Source organism: Oryctolagus cuniculus, chromosome 11 (genome assembly GCF_964237555.1).
Source record: "Oryctolagus cuniculus chromosome 11, mOryCun1.1, whole genome shotgun sequence".
Classification (NCBI taxonomy): Eukaryota; Metazoa; Chordata; class Mammalia; order Lagomorpha; family Leporidae; genus Oryctolagus; species Oryctolagus cuniculus.
Window position 1 is genome coordinate 96,429,893 of NC_091442.1, and position 18,678 is coordinate 96,448,570.

The 18,678-nt window shown below is 41.6% G+C and overlaps 1 protein-coding gene across 5 annotated transcripts in view; it reads left to right on the forward strand.

Annotated features, from left to right (window-relative positions):
* Nucleotides 1–18,678, forward strand: part of MRPL42 (mitochondrial ribosomal protein L42) — a 46,355-nt gene that overhangs the window by 24,110 nt on the left and 3,567 nt on the right. For 2 of the 5 annotated variants that reach the window (XM_070052701.1, XM_070052702.1), the window contains 3 exons: nt 2,181–2,244; nt 3,275–3,359; nt 9,289–9,452. In XM_070052701.1, the coding sequence (XP_069908802.1) occupies nt 2,181–2,244; nt 3,275–3,359; nt 9,289–9,452 (313 nt within the window). Of the gene's footprint in view, nt 1–2,180; nt 2,245–3,274; nt 3,360–9,288; nt 9,453–10,281; nt 10,546–18,678 lie in introns of all 5 variants that reach the window. The other 3 variants (XM_070052703.1, XM_070052704.1, XR_007919754.2) reach the window with 2 other exon arrangements.

Here is an 18,678-nt window from a genome sequence, read left to right on the forward strand (position 1 = left end):
CCAGTGCTCCAGGCCAGGGCTTTAACCCACTGCACCACAGCACTGGCCGCCCCCACCTTTCTTAATCCAATACATGTTCTGTTCTATAGTCTTTAATATAATATAGTAACTTAAAATATTCAGCATTTCTGCTTTTGCTGAAACACAGATAATACACACACACACACACACACACACACATATATAAAAATAGCCTATAAATAACTGAGGGCTTGACTGTCATTGAAACTCTAGCACATTGAATTGGTGTAAGTTGATTGATAACTTTGGTTTTGGTCCTGATTATATATTCAGAGCCTCTAATACATCCCAAATCTAAAATTTTTTATCTTGGTAAAACGTCAGATAATGAGTTCTTCAAGTATTAATTTTTTTAGATTTATTTATCTATTTGAAAGGCAGAGTTACAGAGAGGCAGAAGGAGAGCGAGAGGGGGGGTCTTCCATCTGCTGGTTCACTCCCTAAATGGCCTCAATGGCCAGAGCTGGGCCAGCCCGAAGTCAGGAACCTGGAACTTCTTCTGGATCTCCTACGCGGGTGCAGGGGCCCAAGCACTTGGGCCATCCTCCACTGCCCTCCGGGCCACAGCAGAGAGCTGGACAGGAAGAGGAGCATCTGGGACTAGAACCCAGTGCCCATATGGGATGCCGGCACCGCAGGCAGAGAATTAATCAAGTGAGCCACAGCGCCGGCCCTGAACAGTCTTTTGCAAGAAAAGAGTGACCTTAAGAATCTGTATTTGGGCCTGTAAGTATATGCAGTTTGGGGGAGAAAAGAAGTATATTCAAGGATGGAAGCATGGACCCACATGAATAACTGTGCAGAAAAGCAATGGGCAATAAAGAAGGGGTAGCAGTGTCATGACACACTGACTGTGGTCAGGTCACACAGTTCCCCCTGTAAGGGAGCTTGCGGGAGATAGGGTAAAAAAGGTTTCATGGAAGAATAGCATTTCACTTGACTTTGAAAGATGAGTGGTGTTTGAACAAGTGGGAGACATGGTAAAGGCGAGGAGATGGGAAGGACAGGATATGTTATAGTGGCATGTAGCAGGAGCAAGAGGCTCTATCGAGAGAGGCTGATCCTTGGATTTAGTCCAGGTATATTCATAATTTTCTTTTAACTGTACTGAGTTGGTTTTACTTTTTTAAATACTCTTTCTCTGAACATAGGTGAACCTTTCACAAACTTTTCAGAAAGTAATTATGGCTCTTGAATTTGCAGGTGTCCTGAAAAAGGAAAATATGGTCTGAAATGTGAGCATGATGATTAGGAAAAGTTCATCTTGAATAAATTTCTTGGTATTTCATCACCTAACACCCCCCTTTTATAGACTGTGTACATTGGAATATGCAAATACTTCATGTTCTTTCTTGGAAGGACTGAAATACTCAAATACTTAGTTTCCTTTCTTACCTGTGGTCCTTGGACCTGTTATTCCCTCTGCAAGCAATGTTGTCCTCACTCCTTATCAACTCCTACGTGTCTCCCCATTTGCCAAGGGCTTTAGGCATCACTTCCTCTGGAAGGATTTTCTCGAACCTAGACCCTTGTTTTGGTGACCTGTTCATCTCCCCTTTTCTCTCTTCCAGTGGTTATGCAAGCCAAGAACACCTATCCTCTATACTGGAATTTTCCTTTTTTAATTTTTTTTTAAAAAATTCATTTTTTATTTGAAAGGCAAAAAGAGAGAGATGTAGCAGACACAGACAGATCGTCCATTCACTGGTTCACTCCCTAAATACCTGCAATGGCCAGGGCTGGGTCAGGCTGAAACCAGGATCCTGGAATTCAATCCAGATCTCCCATGAAAGACAGGGACCCAGGTCCTGGAGCTACCACCTGCTGCCTCCCAGGCTGTGCCTTAGTGTGAAGCTGGAGTTGTAAGCAGAACTGGGACTTGAAGCCAGGCATTCTGATGTCAGATGTAGATGTTTGAAGTGGATCTTAACTGCTGTGCCAAACACTGCTCCTTGAGTTGTTTTTTCTGTGCCTCTCTCCTATATAGACTGTACTTTTTTGAGGGCAGGGACAGAGATTTACCGGTCCCTAGACCACATACAGGCCTGTTTCACAGTAAACAGGTAGTGTTAGATGATTAAGTGAAAACACCTTTACATGTATGTGAGAACATGTACTCAGATTAACTCAGTGTATTTCACTGTTTGGGGTTTTTGCAGATGGAGCTTTATATTGTGTTTGCCATAAATCTACATATTCTCCTCTTCCAGATGACTATAATTGGTATGTATTAAGATTCAATTGAACAAATAACATCTTAGCTGTATCTGAAGTGATTTAATTTTATTTTCTTCCTGCTTTTCTGATTATTCTTTCTGTAATTTTGCTTTGAAAAATTATTTCAAAGATCTTATTTATCCAGCATTTGGGCTTACAAATATTTTAAGTAAAAAATCATTATCATTGTGTTTCAGTGAATACTTAGTTTGTTGTAAGACAGACATGCTGTTAGAAATGCTGTCTTCTCTTCCTGAAGAATGTGTTAGCTTTTTGAAAATGTTAATAAGTTTTATGGTTTTCTCTTTGAGTTCGTGTCTATTAGCTTAAATAGTTATTTATTTTATCTTTTGTTTGATGTTGAATAATCCTAAATTACAAATATTCAATTCAACCATCATTTATTTACTGTTTATTCAGTTCCAGTCATTATGCTAAGAACCAGGAATAATAACATAAAACATTGTCTTTTTTTCTCTACTGAAGACTCTGATTTATAGAAATTTCAGGATATTTTCTTAGGTTGCCTGGTTTTTATTGAAAATTATAGTAAAAATATATTCTTTTTTGACTCTAACTTTATTGTACATTTAGTGGGTAGTGAGATAAAAAGATAGTGATGAAATTGACTAGGTAACAGTTTCTGAATCTGAAAAGGTTGAATTCTGTGTTTTATAGTATCTAAAACTCCATCTTTTACCAAAAATCATTGGACAGGTTAAATGACCAGTAAAGGCATGTTATGGTATTCAGTCTTAAAATCATGGTGAAACAATCTAATGCTTTATCCTGTGTTAGCCAGAATATACTTTAGAGTTAATTACTAGGAGTTCAACTATGCAGTATACTTTGTTGAGGTAGTTAAGCTGAGATATTCTGAAGGCTGGTCTTGAGTTGCCTCCTAAGTTATGGGCACCAGATTTGCCAATCTAGTAACGTAGCACTGTTCTTCAGCAATTTGTGATTAATTAACTACAACTCAACAAATAATCATTCTACCTTGAATGCACTATAATTTTAACACATTCTTTTTTAGCAAAGTGGAGCTTGCTTTGACATCGGATGGCAGGACAATAGTATGCTATCACCCTTCTGTGGACATTCCATACGAACACACAAAAGTATGTATAAGAAAATCTCTTACAGTTTTAATTTGCCTTAGAAATATTCATTCTAAATGTTTATACTGAATGTTCATCCATAGAGAAAAATTGTCTGAATATTAAGGTTTTTTATTTTAAAGATTTATTTTTTAGAAAGATAGAGTGAGAGCAAGAGAGAGAGAGAACTTCCACCTGCTGTTTGATTCCCCAAATGGCTGCAATAGCCAGGTCTGAACCAGGCCAAAGCCAGAAGCCAGGGAATTCATTCTGGTCTCCCACATGGGTGGCAGGGGCCCAAGTACTTGGCCGTCATCTGCTGCCTTCCCAGGTGCATCAGCAGGAAGCTGGATCAGAAGCAGAGCAGCCAGAACTTTAACCGGCACTCCGATATGGGATGTTAGCATTGAAAGTGGCAACTTAACCTGTTGTACAACAGTGCTGGCCCCTGTTTTTATATATATAAAGATTTATTTATTTACTTTGAAAGTCAGAGTTACACAGAGAGAGAAAGAGAGGCAGAGAGAGAGAGAGAGAGAGGTCTTCCATCCATTGGTTCACTCCCCAGTTGGCCGCAACTGCTGGAGCTTTGCAGATCTGAAGCCAGGAGCCAGGAACTTCTTCCGGGTCTCCTATGCGGGTACAGGAGCCCAAGGACTTGGGTCATCTTCTATTGCTTTTCCAGGCCATAGCAGAGAGCTGGATCAGAAGTGGAGCAGCGGGGTCTCGAACCGGCAGCCATATGGGATGCCAGCACTGCAGGCGGTGGCTTTACCTGCTACACCATAACACCAGCTCCTAAAGTACTAATATTCTAAAAATGTTATTCTAGATTTTGGAATTTCTAGTTGAGGAAAATAAGGTTATTATACTGGGGATGAAAAAATGATATGGGAAAAGAAGGTAAGGATATAAAAATACTTCTTTTTAGTAGTATGTATAGTGGAAAATTTTAAAACTCAAATTTTGAGAATTCTTAGGAAAAATAAGAGAAATGAAGGATGACATTTCTGAATGTTGGCATTCAGTTTTTTTTTTTTTAATTTTTGCTTAATTTTTCTTGTTTGCCCAAAAAGATCCATTCTGAGTCTGCCAAAGGCTCTTGGTATAGGCTTTGAAAAATCTGTTAATCCTAGTGTCTTTTTCTTTTTTAAAGATTTACTTATTTATTTGAAAGTCAGAGTTACACACAGAAAGAAGGAGAGGCAGAGAGAAAGAGAGAGGTCTTCCATCCACTGGTTCTCTCCCCAGTTGGCTGCAATGAGCAGAGCTGCGCCGATATAGAGCCAGGAGCCAGGAGCTTCCTCCAGGTCTCCCATGGTGGGGTACAGGAGCCCAAGGACTTGGACTATCTTGTACTACTTTCCCAGGCCATAGCAGAGAGCTGGATTGGAGTGGAGCAGCCAGGACTCGAACTTGCATCCATATGGGATGCCGGCACTGCAGGTAGCAGCTTTACCCGCTACACCACAGTGCTGGCCCCATTTGATAATATTGAAAACATTTCATCTTGGGGCCAGTGCTATGGTATAGTGGATTAAGTTGCTATCTGCAGTACCAGCATCTCATATGGGTGCCAGTTCAAGTCTTGGCTGCTCTACTTCTCATCCAGCTCCCTGATAATTTGCCTGGAAAGCTATGGAAGATGGCCCAAGTCCTTGGGCCTCTGCCTCCACATTGGGGACCCAGATGAAGCTCCTGGCTTCTGGTTTGGGCCTGGCCCAGCCCTGACCATTGCAGCCATTTGGGAAGTGAACCAGTGGATGGAAAATCTCTGTCTGTTCCTCATTCTCTCTGTAACTCCGACTTTCAGATAAATAAATATATCTTTAAAAAACAAAACCTGTGAAATATTTTTAAGAAGTTTCTCTTTAGTAACATGTATAATCTGAAAGAGAGAAAAGTGTTGTTTTATAGGGTCTGTCAACCTAAATAGTAACACAGAGAGACCTCAAAGATAAAAGCTTATCTGAGAATAACAGAGCAGTGCAGTGAGAATGCTTGTGCTATAGTAAACTGTAAGTGTATTCAGGGAGGCTGAGGCAAGGAGAAGGGTTTTTGTTGTTGTTATTTTCTTAAAGATTTATTTATTTATTTGAAGGTCGAGTTAGAGAGAGGGAGAGACACAGAGAGGGATCTTCCATTCCTTGGTTCATTCCCTGAAAGGCTTTAATGGCCAGGGCTGACCCAGGCTGAAGCCAGGAGCCTAGGACTCCATCCAGGTCTCCCACATGGGTACAGGGGTCCAAGTACTCAAGCCATCTCGTGTTGCTTTCCTAGGTGCATTAACCAGCTGCTTGGTTGGAGGTAGAATAGCTGTACTTGAATTGGTGCTCATATGTGATGCCAGCATCACAAGTGGTGGCTTAACCTGCTGTGCCACAGTGCCAGCCCCAAAGGGAAGCTTTTAAAGGCAAAATGAGGAAGAAAGTTATGTACATTGTTTTGAAACAATAGTCCTTGGCTACAAAGATCAACAATGTGGGTGGCATTGGTCTAAGGTTGAATGGGCAGTTGTTGTGCAGATGCCTTTGTGTTGTGTATAATTCTTTGTGTAAGGTTGCAGTGGCCTTGGGCAAGATTGTGCTTCTAGCATAGTCTCTTGTGATGGTTGTTGCTATAGGCATGTGTGTGTGAGACTCCTTCCTTTCTTTTTTTTTTTTTTTAAAGATTTATTGTATTTTTTGAAAGTCAGAGTTACACAGAGAGAGGAGAGGCAGAGAGAGAGAGAGAGAGAAAGAGAGAGGTCCTCTGTCTGATGGTTCACTCCCCAATTGGCCGGAGCTGTGCCGATCTGAAGCCAGGAGCTAGAAGCTTCTTCCGGGTCTTTCACATGGGTGCAGGGGCCCAAGGACTTGGGCCCTCTTCCACTGCTTTCCCAGGCCATAGCAGAGAGCTGGATCGAAAAGGAGCAGCCGGGTCTCGAACTGGCGCCCATATGGGATGCTGGCGCTTCAGGCCAGGGCATTAACCTGCTGTGCCACAGCGCTGGCCCCAAGACTCCCTCCTTTCATAACCTCTCTTTTTATTCATTTGGTAGGGTTTGACAGGTGAGTCCATTTTGATTCTGACAGCTTTCACAGCTCTAATTCTGTTTTTCAGTCCCTCTCATGATATGTAACAATTTACAAAGACACATTAATATGTTACTTTATATAAAGAGATGATCTTTTAAAATCATTTAAATGTCTAAGAAGTATTTTCTCTTTAAAATACATTTATATAATTTTTTTTTCTTATTTGAGACCTTAAAAGAAATGATAATTGCTACCTACCATTTATTAAATTCTTAGAGTACTAGGCACAGCTAAATGTACTGTATACTATTTCAATTCATCCTCAACAAACCTTTCTGAGTAGATTTTACTCTGATTTTTCAGAAAGGACATCTGAGGGTTCAATAATATGCACAAGGTCACAGAGGTAGTAAATGACAGAATAAGAGGCCAAAGCTCAAGCTTTTACCCTCTTAGTTATATTTCTCCCTTATCCTCTCTTACACTAGGAGGGAATAATATACTACACCACTAATAAGGAAGGGGTTCCTTAATTAATTTAACTTAGAAAGCCTTTCATAATCTGTTTGAAATCCATCTTTTTTTTTTTTTTTAATTTATTTGAAAGTCAGAGTTACAAAGAGAGAGGAGAGGCAGAGAGAGAGAGAGATCTTCCATCTGATGGTTCACTCCCCAATTGTCTGCAATGGCCAGAGCTATGCCTATCTGAAGCCAGGAGCCAGGAGCTTCTTCCGGGTCTCCCATGAGGGTTTAGGGGCCCAAGGACTTGGCCATCTTCTGCTGCTTTCCCAGGCCATAGCAGAGAGCTGGATCAGAAGTGGAGCAGCTGGGACTCAAACCGGCGCCCATATGGGATGCCAATGCTGCAGGCAGCGTCTTAACCTGCTATGCCACAACACTGGCCCCAAGATCCATCTTTTAAAATTACCCTTTTACTTAATGTTCTTACCTATGTTTCTTTACTTACTCATACTATGTGTTTTCCCTTGGAGACTATATTGTACACTCTGTTACAAGTCTGACTCCACTCCCTTTTTTTTTTTTAAGGATTTATTTATTTTTTTGACAGGTAGAGTTATAGACAGTGAGAGAGAGGGAGACAGAGAGAAAGGTCTTCCTTCCGTTGATTCACTCCCCAAATGGCCGCTATGGCCAGCGCTGCGCCGATCTGAAGCCAGGAGCCAGGTGCTTCCTCCTGGTCTCCCATGGGCGTGCAAGGGCCCAGGCACTTGGGCAATCCTCCACTGCCCTCCCGGGCCACAGCAGAGAGCTGGACTGGAAGAGGAGCAACCAGGACTAGAACCGGCGCCCATATGGGATGCCGGCGCTGCAGGTGGAGGATTAACCACATGAGCCATGGCGCCAAAGACTCCCTTTTCTTTTCTCTTCTTACTGATGTCTTTGTTGCTTTGCATTTCCATACTGCATGTTCAGATGTGCCACCTCTATGTACTTACAAAGGCAGAGGCCATTTTGTTTCCTGCACATAAACTAAATAAACAGATATGTTGTAACACTTAATATCATGGTAGGAATGTAATAGTTGGCACTTATAGTATATGACTATAAAGAGGGTGTTTGCATGTTTCTTACCTGATTGTAAATGCAGATTTCCTTTATATTGTCATAACAAACAACTGTAAAATAGAGTTCTTGACCTTCTAAGGCAGTGATTCTTACTGATGGCAATATGTAGTTTGACTTGTATGTTGGAGAGATGAGATTTTTAGTAATTAATGTTTTGGGGAGAGAAGCTACTCAAGTTACCATAAAACATTATGTGATGATATTTCTTCACTTCAAATGAAAACGGTGAAAATTTTCCTACTTCTACGGGATATAAGAAGTATCATTTCTAATGAAAGGTTTTTCATTGTATCCTATATTAATGATATACATATATATACATATATATGGTAGGCTGTAAACTTTTAGATTAAAATTATAATAGGTATAATTTATACTTCTGGGAAATGAAAATTTAAATTAATAAATACTTGGGGGCCAGTGTTATGGCATAGTAGGTTAAACTACCATCTGTGATGCTGGCATCCCATATGGGTGCCAGTTTGTGTCCTGGCTGCTCCACTTTGGATCCAGCTCTCTGCTAGTGCACTTGGGAAAGCAGTGGAAGATGACACAAATGCTTGGGTCGTTGCCACCCATATGGGAGATGCAGATGGAGCTTTTGGCTTCAGCATGTTGCAGCCCTCGCCATTGCAGCCATTTGAAGAGTGAACTTGCAGATGGAAGATCTCTTCCTCTGTCTTTCCCTCTCTCTCTGTAACTCTGCCTTTCAAATAAATAAATGAGTGTTCTTTAAAAATAAGTACTTTATCATTAGAGAAGAAAGTAACTTTAAATAATAATTTCATTATTGGAAAAGAAACCCAAAAACTGGTATATGAAGAAAACTATTTCTGATTCCTTTTATTTTTATTTTATTTTCTTTATTTTTAAAAAATTATTTTAGTTACTTGAAGGCAGAGTTACAGAGAGACAGAGAAGGGGATCTTCCATTCCCTGGCTTACTCCCCAAATGGCTGCAATGGCCGGGGTTGAGCCAGGCTGAAGCCAGGAGCCTGGAACTCCATGCAGGTCTCCCACCTGGGTGACAGGGGCTCAAGTGCTTGAGCCATCTTCCAGTGCCTTCCCATGCTGAGTCAGAAGTGGAGCAGCCGGGACTCGAACCAGCGCTCATATTGGGATGCTGCTATCACAGGCAGTAGCTTAATCCTATGCACTACAATCCTAGCCCCTATTTCTGATTCTTCATTGAACAATGTAACCAAATGAAACTGTTCTGATTACTTATTTACCCTCCCTGAGATACTCTATGAATGACTGAGTATAACTTTTACTAGAAACTCAGTCAAATGCTCACCATGCATGTTCCTACATTTTGATTCTGTTTGCTACTGATTATTTTATAGCCTATCCCTCGACCAGATCCTGTACTTAATAATGAAGAAACACATGATCAAGTGCTGAAAACCAGATTAGAAGAAAAAAGTGAACACCTTGAGCAAGGACCCATGATAGAACAACTTAGCAAAATGTTCTTTACTACTAAGCACCGTTGGTATCCTCGTGGACAGTAAGTTCCATTTTTTTCAACTCCACCTAGACACATTAACGGAACACATAACTTTTCTTGCATTAATGACTTCTGAAATGTTATTTTCTGTGGGAAAATTAATCCCAAATACAATTACCTGCTATATTTTATTTTTAAATCTACATATAAGTATACACTAAACATCATTTTTCCTTTATTTTATTTGAAAGATTTATTTGAAAGGCAGAACAACTGAGGTAGAGGTTGAGGGGGGCAGAAGTGGAGAGAGAGAGGAGAGAGATTTTGTTTTTAGAAATGTATTTGTTTATTTGAATTGTGGAGTTACAAAGGCAGATGCAGAGAGAGAGAGAGAGTGAGAGAGAGAGGTCTTCCATTTGCTAGTTCACTCCCCAGATGACTGCAATGGCTGAAGCCAGGAGCCTGGAGCTTCTTCTGGGTCTCCCATGCAGGTGCAGGGGCCCAAGGACTTGGGCCTTCTTCTTCTTCTTCTTCTTATTTTTTTAAAAGAATTAGTTTATTTATTTGAAAGAGTTAGAGAGAGAGATAGAGCCAGAGAGAGAGAGGTCTTGCATCTGCTGGTTTACTCCCCAAATGATGGCAATAGCCAGAGCTGTGCTGATCCAAAGCCAAGAGCCAGGAGCTTCTTCCAGATCTCCCATGCAGGTACAGGGACCCAAGGAGTTGGGCCATCTTCTACTGCTTTCCAGGCCATAGCAGAGAGCTGACTCAGAAGAGTAGCAGATAGGACTTGAACCAGCACCCATATGGGATGCTGGAACTGTAGGCTGGGACTTTAACACTCTGCACCACAGTGCTGACCTCAGGCCATCTTCTACTGCTTTCCTAGGCCGTAGCAGAGAGCTGGGTCAGAAGTGGAGCAGCCAGGACTTGAACCATTGCCTATATGGGATGCTAGCGCTGCAGGTAGCAGCTTTACCCGCTACACCACAGCACTGGCCCTGAGGTATTTTCCATTGTTGGTTCACTCACCAAATTCCTGCAATAGCTGGGGCCGGGCCAGGCCAAATCCAAGAGCCAAGAACACCATCCAGATCTCCCATGTGGATGGTAGGAACCCAAGTACTTGGACCATCAACTGCTGCCTCCAGGGGTATGTATTAGCAAGAACCTGGATTCAAAGCAAAGGAGCTGGGGTGTGATCCCAGGTACTCCATCCAACATGGGATGTGGGTATCCCATGCAGTAGCTTAACCCACTGCACTACAGCCACCACCCCTTCCTTTATTTCAGTGAAAGAATTTAACCAGTTTTTAGGGAATTTTTCAAGAGTTCTTGTAATTTTTACTAGTCTTTAACAGTTGTTTAGTGTGTTGCTTTTATTCATCTTCTTGATAAATAGTTGATTTTGTCCTTAGTCCTTTATCCATTTCTTCATCAGATTTTGAGTTGCTGTTAAAAAAAAGTTGAGTGCAGCTAATGATTGGGCAATATATATTGTTCTCAGTTCTTTAGATACTACAATTGCTCTTCTGTTTGTAGGTGCTCACATTTTTTATTTATTTGAAAGGCAGAGTGACAGGGATATAGGGAGACAGAGAAATCTTCCATTCATTGGGTTACTCCTCAAATGGCTGCCCTGTCTCCCATATGGGTGACAGGGACCCAAGCACTTGGGCCATCTTTTCTTGGCCTTCCAGGGACATTAGCAGGGAGCTGGGTCAGAAGTAGAGCAGCTGGGACTCGAAGCAGCACTCTGATAGGGGATTCCAGTGTCACAGGTTGCATCTTAACCCACTGCACCACAGTATGGGCTCAAGTGCTTGTTGATTCTTACCAGCTATCTGATTCTCACTTCAATGATTTTTTAAAATCTTTTTTCGTATCTATCTTCCATAACAAACTGTGAGAAGTTCTTTGAGCAAGCTTTGTTCGTATTCACTTGTATAATTCATTGGCAGATATATTTGTGAAAGTAATGAATGTAAGTTCATTGAGCTTATGAAGAGCTGGGTGATCAAATAATATCTAGTTGAAAGTTGTTAACTCTTAAGGAGAGAAGATAGTGGAATAAAAAAACAATTGATACCAAATGTGATTGAACCTGAGGGATGGTTCAGAGTTACCCGTGGGGGCTAGGGGAAGAACTCCACAGCAGAGGGAACAGAAGCATGTGAAATAAAGTTTGCTGGGGAAACAGCAAGGAGTTCAGATTGAATGGAACCCAGCATATGAGGAGGTAAATGTAGGAAGAGCCTTATGAAGGATTTTGTGCTTAGGAGTTTTAAAAAGTAAGCTAACATTCCTGATACTTGCGCATCAGAAAATCATTCAAGAGGTTCTGTATATGGGATAAAGTGATAGAGGGGAAGATTACAGTTAGGGAGACCTGTTAGGAAATTCTCATAATAGTAGAGTGGAAAACATTGAAGATCTAGGGGCTGGCATTGTGGTGTAGCTGGTAAAGTCCCTGTCTGCAACACTGGCATCCTGCATGGGAGCCAGTTCATGTCCTTGCTGTTCTACTTCCAATCCAACTCCCTGCTAATGGCCTGGGAAAAACAATGGAAGATAGCGCAAGTGCTTGGATTCCTGCCACCAGTGTGGGAGATCCAGAAGAATGCCTGGCTCTGCCCTGGCCATTGTGGCTACTTGGGGAATGAATCAGCGAATGGAAGGCCTTTCTCTCTCTCTTTCCCTCTCTCTGTAACTCTGACTTTCAAATAAATAAATAAATCTTTTAAAAAAGTTGAAGATCTAAATGGGCCACCAATGAGAATAAGGGGGGGGGGGGGATAAAGGAAAAGTTTGATGTTTGAGAGCTTAGCATTAGTAGATGTGTGAGTTGGAAGACAGAGGAGGGAGACAGGAGGCCTCTCATTTCTGACTGGGTGTTTGGGTGGATGGAGGTGCTATTCACACAAGCGGGGAAGCAGGTTGGGCAGTGAGGAGGATGAACCCAGTGTTAGATTAAATCTGAAGAGTCTGCATCATCTGGTGGGCCACAATTCTGAAAGCAAGTGGATCCTATGGATCTGGAGCTCAGTTGGCTTTTTGTGTTTGTCCTTAGAAAGTACTAACTCTAAGGTATAACTCTTAGGTTATAGTAGAAATTCCTTAGGGCTCTACCTCATAATCTACTTTTTGATGAAATTCACTTTGAGAGTTTTAATTGTAGTCATTATATAGATGACATGCAACCTATTCTCTTACACATTTTTTAATTTCCTTAGTCTTACTCCCAGTATCATTGTCTTTAGACTATTTCTAAGTTTTTGATTCATTTTAATGAAACATAGCGCTTCTTTTCCTGTCTAAAAATGTTCCTCTCTTCACAATCTCTCTATAAAATTACTTATGTATCAGTTTCCCGAGAAAAAAATTTGTGGATCTTTCAATTCATGTTTCTGTTTTGTGTCTTCTTCCTTGATTTTTCTTTCTTATTTAGTACTCACTTTATTTATACATGCTGAGTTTTCCCTGTCTTTGTAATTTTAAGTTACTGTGTATAAAAACAAATTAGTAAGCTATTTTATAGCCATGTAACTTAAATAATTACCATATTCTAAATTTTCTTTGCATCATTTATAACATCTCTCACGTTTATCTATATTCCTGTCACATTATCCAGATATTTGGGTTGAAGCTTCACCTTGAACTTCTGTAATGGCTTTTAGTATCTCTTTCCTTTCTGTGTGTTTCATATTGCTGCAGTCTTTTGTAAATATTGCTTGTAATCAAATTACTGAAGTTACAGAAATTCTCTGAAGTGTGTAACTTGAAAGGAGTAAGAGTGAAGACAAAAAGACTATTTGAAGTCTTAAAACCAAACATGTTATAGTCAGACATTTGTGTCTAATATCCTAAAGCTGTGTTTAATCTTACTTACTTATTTAATCTTATTACTGCAAGTTAGCTTTTGGCTGCCAATTAAGTTAATCTCCTGGTTTGTCTTTTCTCATCAGGATTATTAGGCACTTTGAATTGTAAACAGGCTTTAATTAGATGGAATTGATTGTCCTCATATCTATCCTAATAAAGAGCTCGGCAGTAAACCTCACATACTAGTATATATGTATAAAGAAAAGTGTTACCTGGAATCAATCATCCTTTCAGATCATTCCAAAAATATCTATTTAGAGTTTACTTACATATTTTGGGTTAATGTAATATAAACCATTTGCAAATACTGGTTTCTAGATATCAGTGACTTATTTCTCCTTAAATCTCAGGTGACATATAGAAAGATGCTTTACTAAATGTTTATAATTTTTAAGTAATTGAATCAAAAGCACAGGACCACTATGAATTATATCTAGGGATGTAGTAACATCTTTTTAAATGGGTTTTTTATTAACAGATGTAAAATGTGCTCATTGTGCAGTGGAGGGTGGCCCAGGTGCTTGGGCCCTGCACCCGCATAGAAGACCAGGAAAAGCACCTGGCTCCTGGCTTCAGACTGGCGTGGTGCGCCGGCCGCGGCGGCCCTTGCGGGGTGAAACAATGGAAAAAAGGAAGACCTTTCTCTCTCTCTCTCACTGTCCACTCTGCCCGTCAAAAAAAAAAAAAAAAAAAGTGCTCGTTATTTTTTAAAAGTTTTTTTTTTGTTTTTGTTTTTTGTTTTTTTTTGTTTTTTTTGACGGGCAGAGTGGACAGTGAGAGAGAGAGAGAAAGGTCTTCCTTTAGCCGTTGGTTCACCCCGCAATGGCTGCCACGGGTGGCGCATTGCACTGATCCGAAGCCAGGAGCCAGGTGCTTCTCCTGGTCTCCCATGCGGGTGCAGGGCTCCAGCACTTGGGCCATCCTCCACTGCACTCCTTTCACTTGTAGATTATTTCACAGCTGTTAGTTTCTAAGTATTTTGAACTATTTTAAAATTTTCCAGGTAATCTGTTGCTGATTTCTAGTTAGTTCTGACCAGGAAACATATTTTGTATACTTTCAGTTTTTTGAAATTGATGTGTCCTGTGTTGTAGTATAGCGGGACTTGCCATGCTTGCATCCCATATTAGAGAGCTTTAAGTCCTGGCTGCTCTGCTTCCAGTCCAGCAACTTGCTAATGCACTCGGGAAGGCAATGGATGATGGGCCTAGTCCTTGGGCTCCTGCCATTCATGTGGGAGAGAGACCAGGATGGAGTTTCTGGCCCAGCCTCAGCTATTGGGGACATTTGGGGAGTGAACCAGGAGATGGAAGATTTGTCTCTCCTTCTCTATCTTTCTCTATCATTCTGACTTTTGAATAAATATATAAACCTTTAAAAAATATTGCTTGAAACTTGTTTTATGGCCCATATTACACTCTGTCTTCATAAATAGATGTGTGTTCAAAGTGAAAGGCTGTCTCTGCCATTGTTGGCCATGGTGTTGTATAAATACTAATGAGGTGGAATTGGTCAGGAGTGTTGTTTGTTTTCTATATCCTTTTACTAAGCTATTCAGTTGTAGTTAAGGAGGAATAACAAAAATTAAAGTTACAACTATACATGTGGATTTTTCTGTTTCTCCTTTCAGTTTTATCTGTTTTATCTCCAGATATTTGAGACCTTGTTTTCAGTTGCATATATGTTTATTTGAAAGCTTTTATTTAATAAATATAAATTTCATGGGTACAGCTTTTGGAATATAGCAGTTCTTTCCCCCATACCCACTCTCCCACTCCCACTCCCGTCCCACCTCCTGCTCCCTCTCCCAATCTCATTCTCCATTAAGATTCATTTTTAATTATCTTTATATACAGTAGCCGGCGCCGCGGCTCACTTGGCTAATCCTCTGCCTGCAGCACTGGCACCCTGGGTTCTAGTCCCAGTCAGGGCGCCGGATTCTGTCCCAGTTGCCCCTCTTCTAGTCCAGCTCTCTGCTGTGGCCCGGGAGTACAGTAGAGGATGGCCCAAGTACTTGGGCTCTGCACCCACATGGGAGACCAGGAGAAGCACCTGGCTCCTGGCTTTGGATCAGCGCGGTGCCCCGGCCATAGCGCGCTGGCCGCGGCGGCCATTGCAGGGTGAACCAACTGTAAAAGGAAGACCTTTCTCCCTCTCTCTATCACTGTCCACTCTGCCTGTCAAAAAAAAAAAATGCCTTTAGGGCTGATTCTGAAGCCCAAGTAGTTGCATATATGTGTTTTATGATTATGTCTTCTAATAAATTGATACCTTTATGTTTGTAAGATATTCATTTATTTATTTCAAAGTCAGAGTTACAAGAGGGAGAGACAGAGACCTTCCATCTGTTAGTTTACTCCCCATTGTCAATGGCCAAGGCTGGGCCAGACTGAAGCTAAGAGCCTGGAACTTCTTTCAGGTCTCCCACATAGGTACAAGGGCCCAAGCACTTGGGCCATCTTTTTGCTGTCTTCCCAAAGAATTAACAGGGAGCTAGATTAGAAGTGGAGCAGTTAGGTCTCCATCCAGTGCCCATATGGGATGCTGGCATCACAGGCAGAGGCCTAACCTGCTACACCACAACACTATCCCTATTTCTTTTGTTTTATAGTCTTCTACAAGATTTCTAATAACAATATCCTTAATACAATGCATGGGTGCTAAGTGCTAAGTTACTGTTTGAAGGAACAATATCTCCCTTAATTATCTTCACAGCTTTTTTGATGTGTTCAGTTCCATTTTGAAGTAGCATTTACTTATGGTAGTCTGTGGTGTATTCCTTTGATACATATTGCAGTGATTCTTGGGAATTTTATTTCCATAGTTCAGCTTTCAGTTTATATGGGCTGATCTATTTTTGATTTTATCTAGGCAGATCACAGATGGGTTAAGAATATTACTCATTATCATATCAGATTCTTAATCAAGGTCAACAAATTGTTTATGATCTAATGGTGTTACTCTACTTCATTCTGTCCTGAAGCCATCTGTACCCAATTACTGTCCTTACCCAAGGTGGGTAGACTGGGAATGTGGGCAATATGACTATATAGAATCGCTGCTAAAATCATTCTGTGGCCAATAAGCATTTTTTAAAAAGATTTATTTGTTTATTTGAGAGGCAGAATTTCACATACACACACACAGAGAAAGAGAGAGAAAGGTCTTCCATCTGCTGGTTCATTCCCCAAATGGCCACAATGGCCTGAGCTGAGCTGATCCAAAGCCAAGAGCCCAGAGCTTCTTCCGGGTCTCCTACACAGGTGCAGGAGCCCAAGGACTTGAGCCATCTTCTATTGCTTTCCCAGGCCATAGTTGAGAGCTGGGTTGGAAGTAGAGCAGCCAGGACTCAAACCAGTGCCTATATAGGATGCTGGCACTGCAAGTGGTGGCTTTACCGGCTACACCACAGTGCCAGCCCCAGTAAGCATTTTTGACTTGAATGTTTCAGGTCTGAAGACCCAAAGTTAAAGTTGTTATTTTTAAATTTGTGATTTAAGAGCAGGTGGTTGGGGCCAGCGCTGTGGCATAGCAGGTAAAGCCGCCACTTGCAGTCCTGGCATCCCATATGTGCGCTGGTTCAAATCCCGGCTGCTCCACTTCTGATCTAACTCTCTGCTATGACCTGGAAAGCAGTGGAAGATGGCCCAAGTCCTTGGGCCTCTGCACCTGCATGAGAGACCCGGAAGAAGCTCCTGGCTCCTGGCTTCAGATTGGTGCAGCCAATTGGAGAATGAACCAGCAGATGGAAGACTTCTCTCTCTCTCTCTCTCTCTCTCTCTCTCTCTGCATGTAACTCTGACTTTCAAATGAATAAATAAATCTTTAAAAAAAATAGACTAGGTGGTTGTGGTGCAGCCAGTGAACCTGTTGCTTGGGACATCCACATCGCACATCAGAGTGCCTGGTTGGAACCCAGCTATTCCACGCTTGCAGTCCGGCTTCCTGCAAATGTGCATGTTAGGTCTGGAATAGCTCAGGGTTCTGGCCTTTTGTACCCCCAGAAAGGAAAGATGGAAAAAGGAGACAGAGACAGACCTCAACAGAGATAGTTCACTTTATGGGAAGCAAAGAAGGTGATGACAGTCTGTTCTTGTGAAGAGACTGTGCACTGGGTGCATTTGGACTCAGAGTTTTATCTGGTTTAGAGGGAATTTGGTGGGGGGGGGGGGTGTAGAAGGCAGTGGGTGTCTCTTTGAAACCTCAGGGGACTTCTTCCTTGTCTGTTTCACATGATGCTCTGTGCAGCTTTGATGCTCTGTGCAGCTTACCTGCTTTGCTGTTTGTATTGCAAGGAGACAAGAAGGGTTGGTTTGGCACTTAGGAGCTCAACAAAAGGGAGGATCTGGGGCAGAGAGGGGAAAGGAGGAAGAACAGGAGGAGGAGCAAGGTACCACAAGGCCTTTAGTGCACCCTGGGAGGCAGTATATGAATAGCCTCAGTACTTGGGTCCCTGTGATTCATGTGAGAGATCTGGATGGAGTCTCCAGCTCCTGGCTTTAGAATGATCCAGCCCTGGATATTGTTGGCATTTGCAGAGTTAACCAGTGGATGGAAGATTCTCTCTCTCCCTATCTCTATTTGTGTGTGTGTCTTTCTTTCTCTCACTCTGCCTTTCAAATAAGTAAATATATAAATCTTTAAGATAAAAAAAATTTTGAATTAGATTTTCCCTTTTCCTAATTCAAGTGATTCTATTTGGATTCGGATGGTAACTCAGAATTTTAGATTTGGCCTTCATGCCATGACTGAGTACTAGAAGTCTGAATTCTTAGCATGGGAGGTAGATGATAATGAAACTGAACCGGCTGGTCTTTGAAGTTAATTTGCCTTTGCCTGAATGACTTTATATTCAGTGATGCAAAGGTTGATTTTTTAAAATGGCATGTATAGGGGGCTGGCACTGTGGCGCAGTGGGTTAACGTCCTGGCCTGAAGCGCCAGCATCCCATATGGGGGCTCCAGTTTGAGACCTAGCTGCTCCACTTCCTATCCAGCTCTCTGCTATGGCCTGGGAAAGCAGTAGAAGATGGCCCAAGTCCTTGGGCCCCTGCACCTGCGTGGGAGACCCAAAGGAAGTTCCTGGCTCCTGGTTTCAGATTAGTTCAGTTCCGGCCGTTGTGGCCAACTGGGCACTGAACCATCGATGGAAGACCTCTCTCTCTCTCTCTCTCTCTCTCTCCCCTTCTTTCCCTCCCTCCCTCCCTCCCTCTCTCTCTGCCTGTCTTTGTGTAACTCTGACTTTCAAGTAAATAAATAAATCTTATAAAAAATAGCTTGTATAGCCATGAGGCTTCTGCCACTTCCTGTGTGATAGTACAGGTGATAAAAACAAATTAAACCAGTTTTGCATTCATCTGAAGTCTTTTTTTTTTTTTTTTTTTTTAATTTTTGATAGGCAGAGT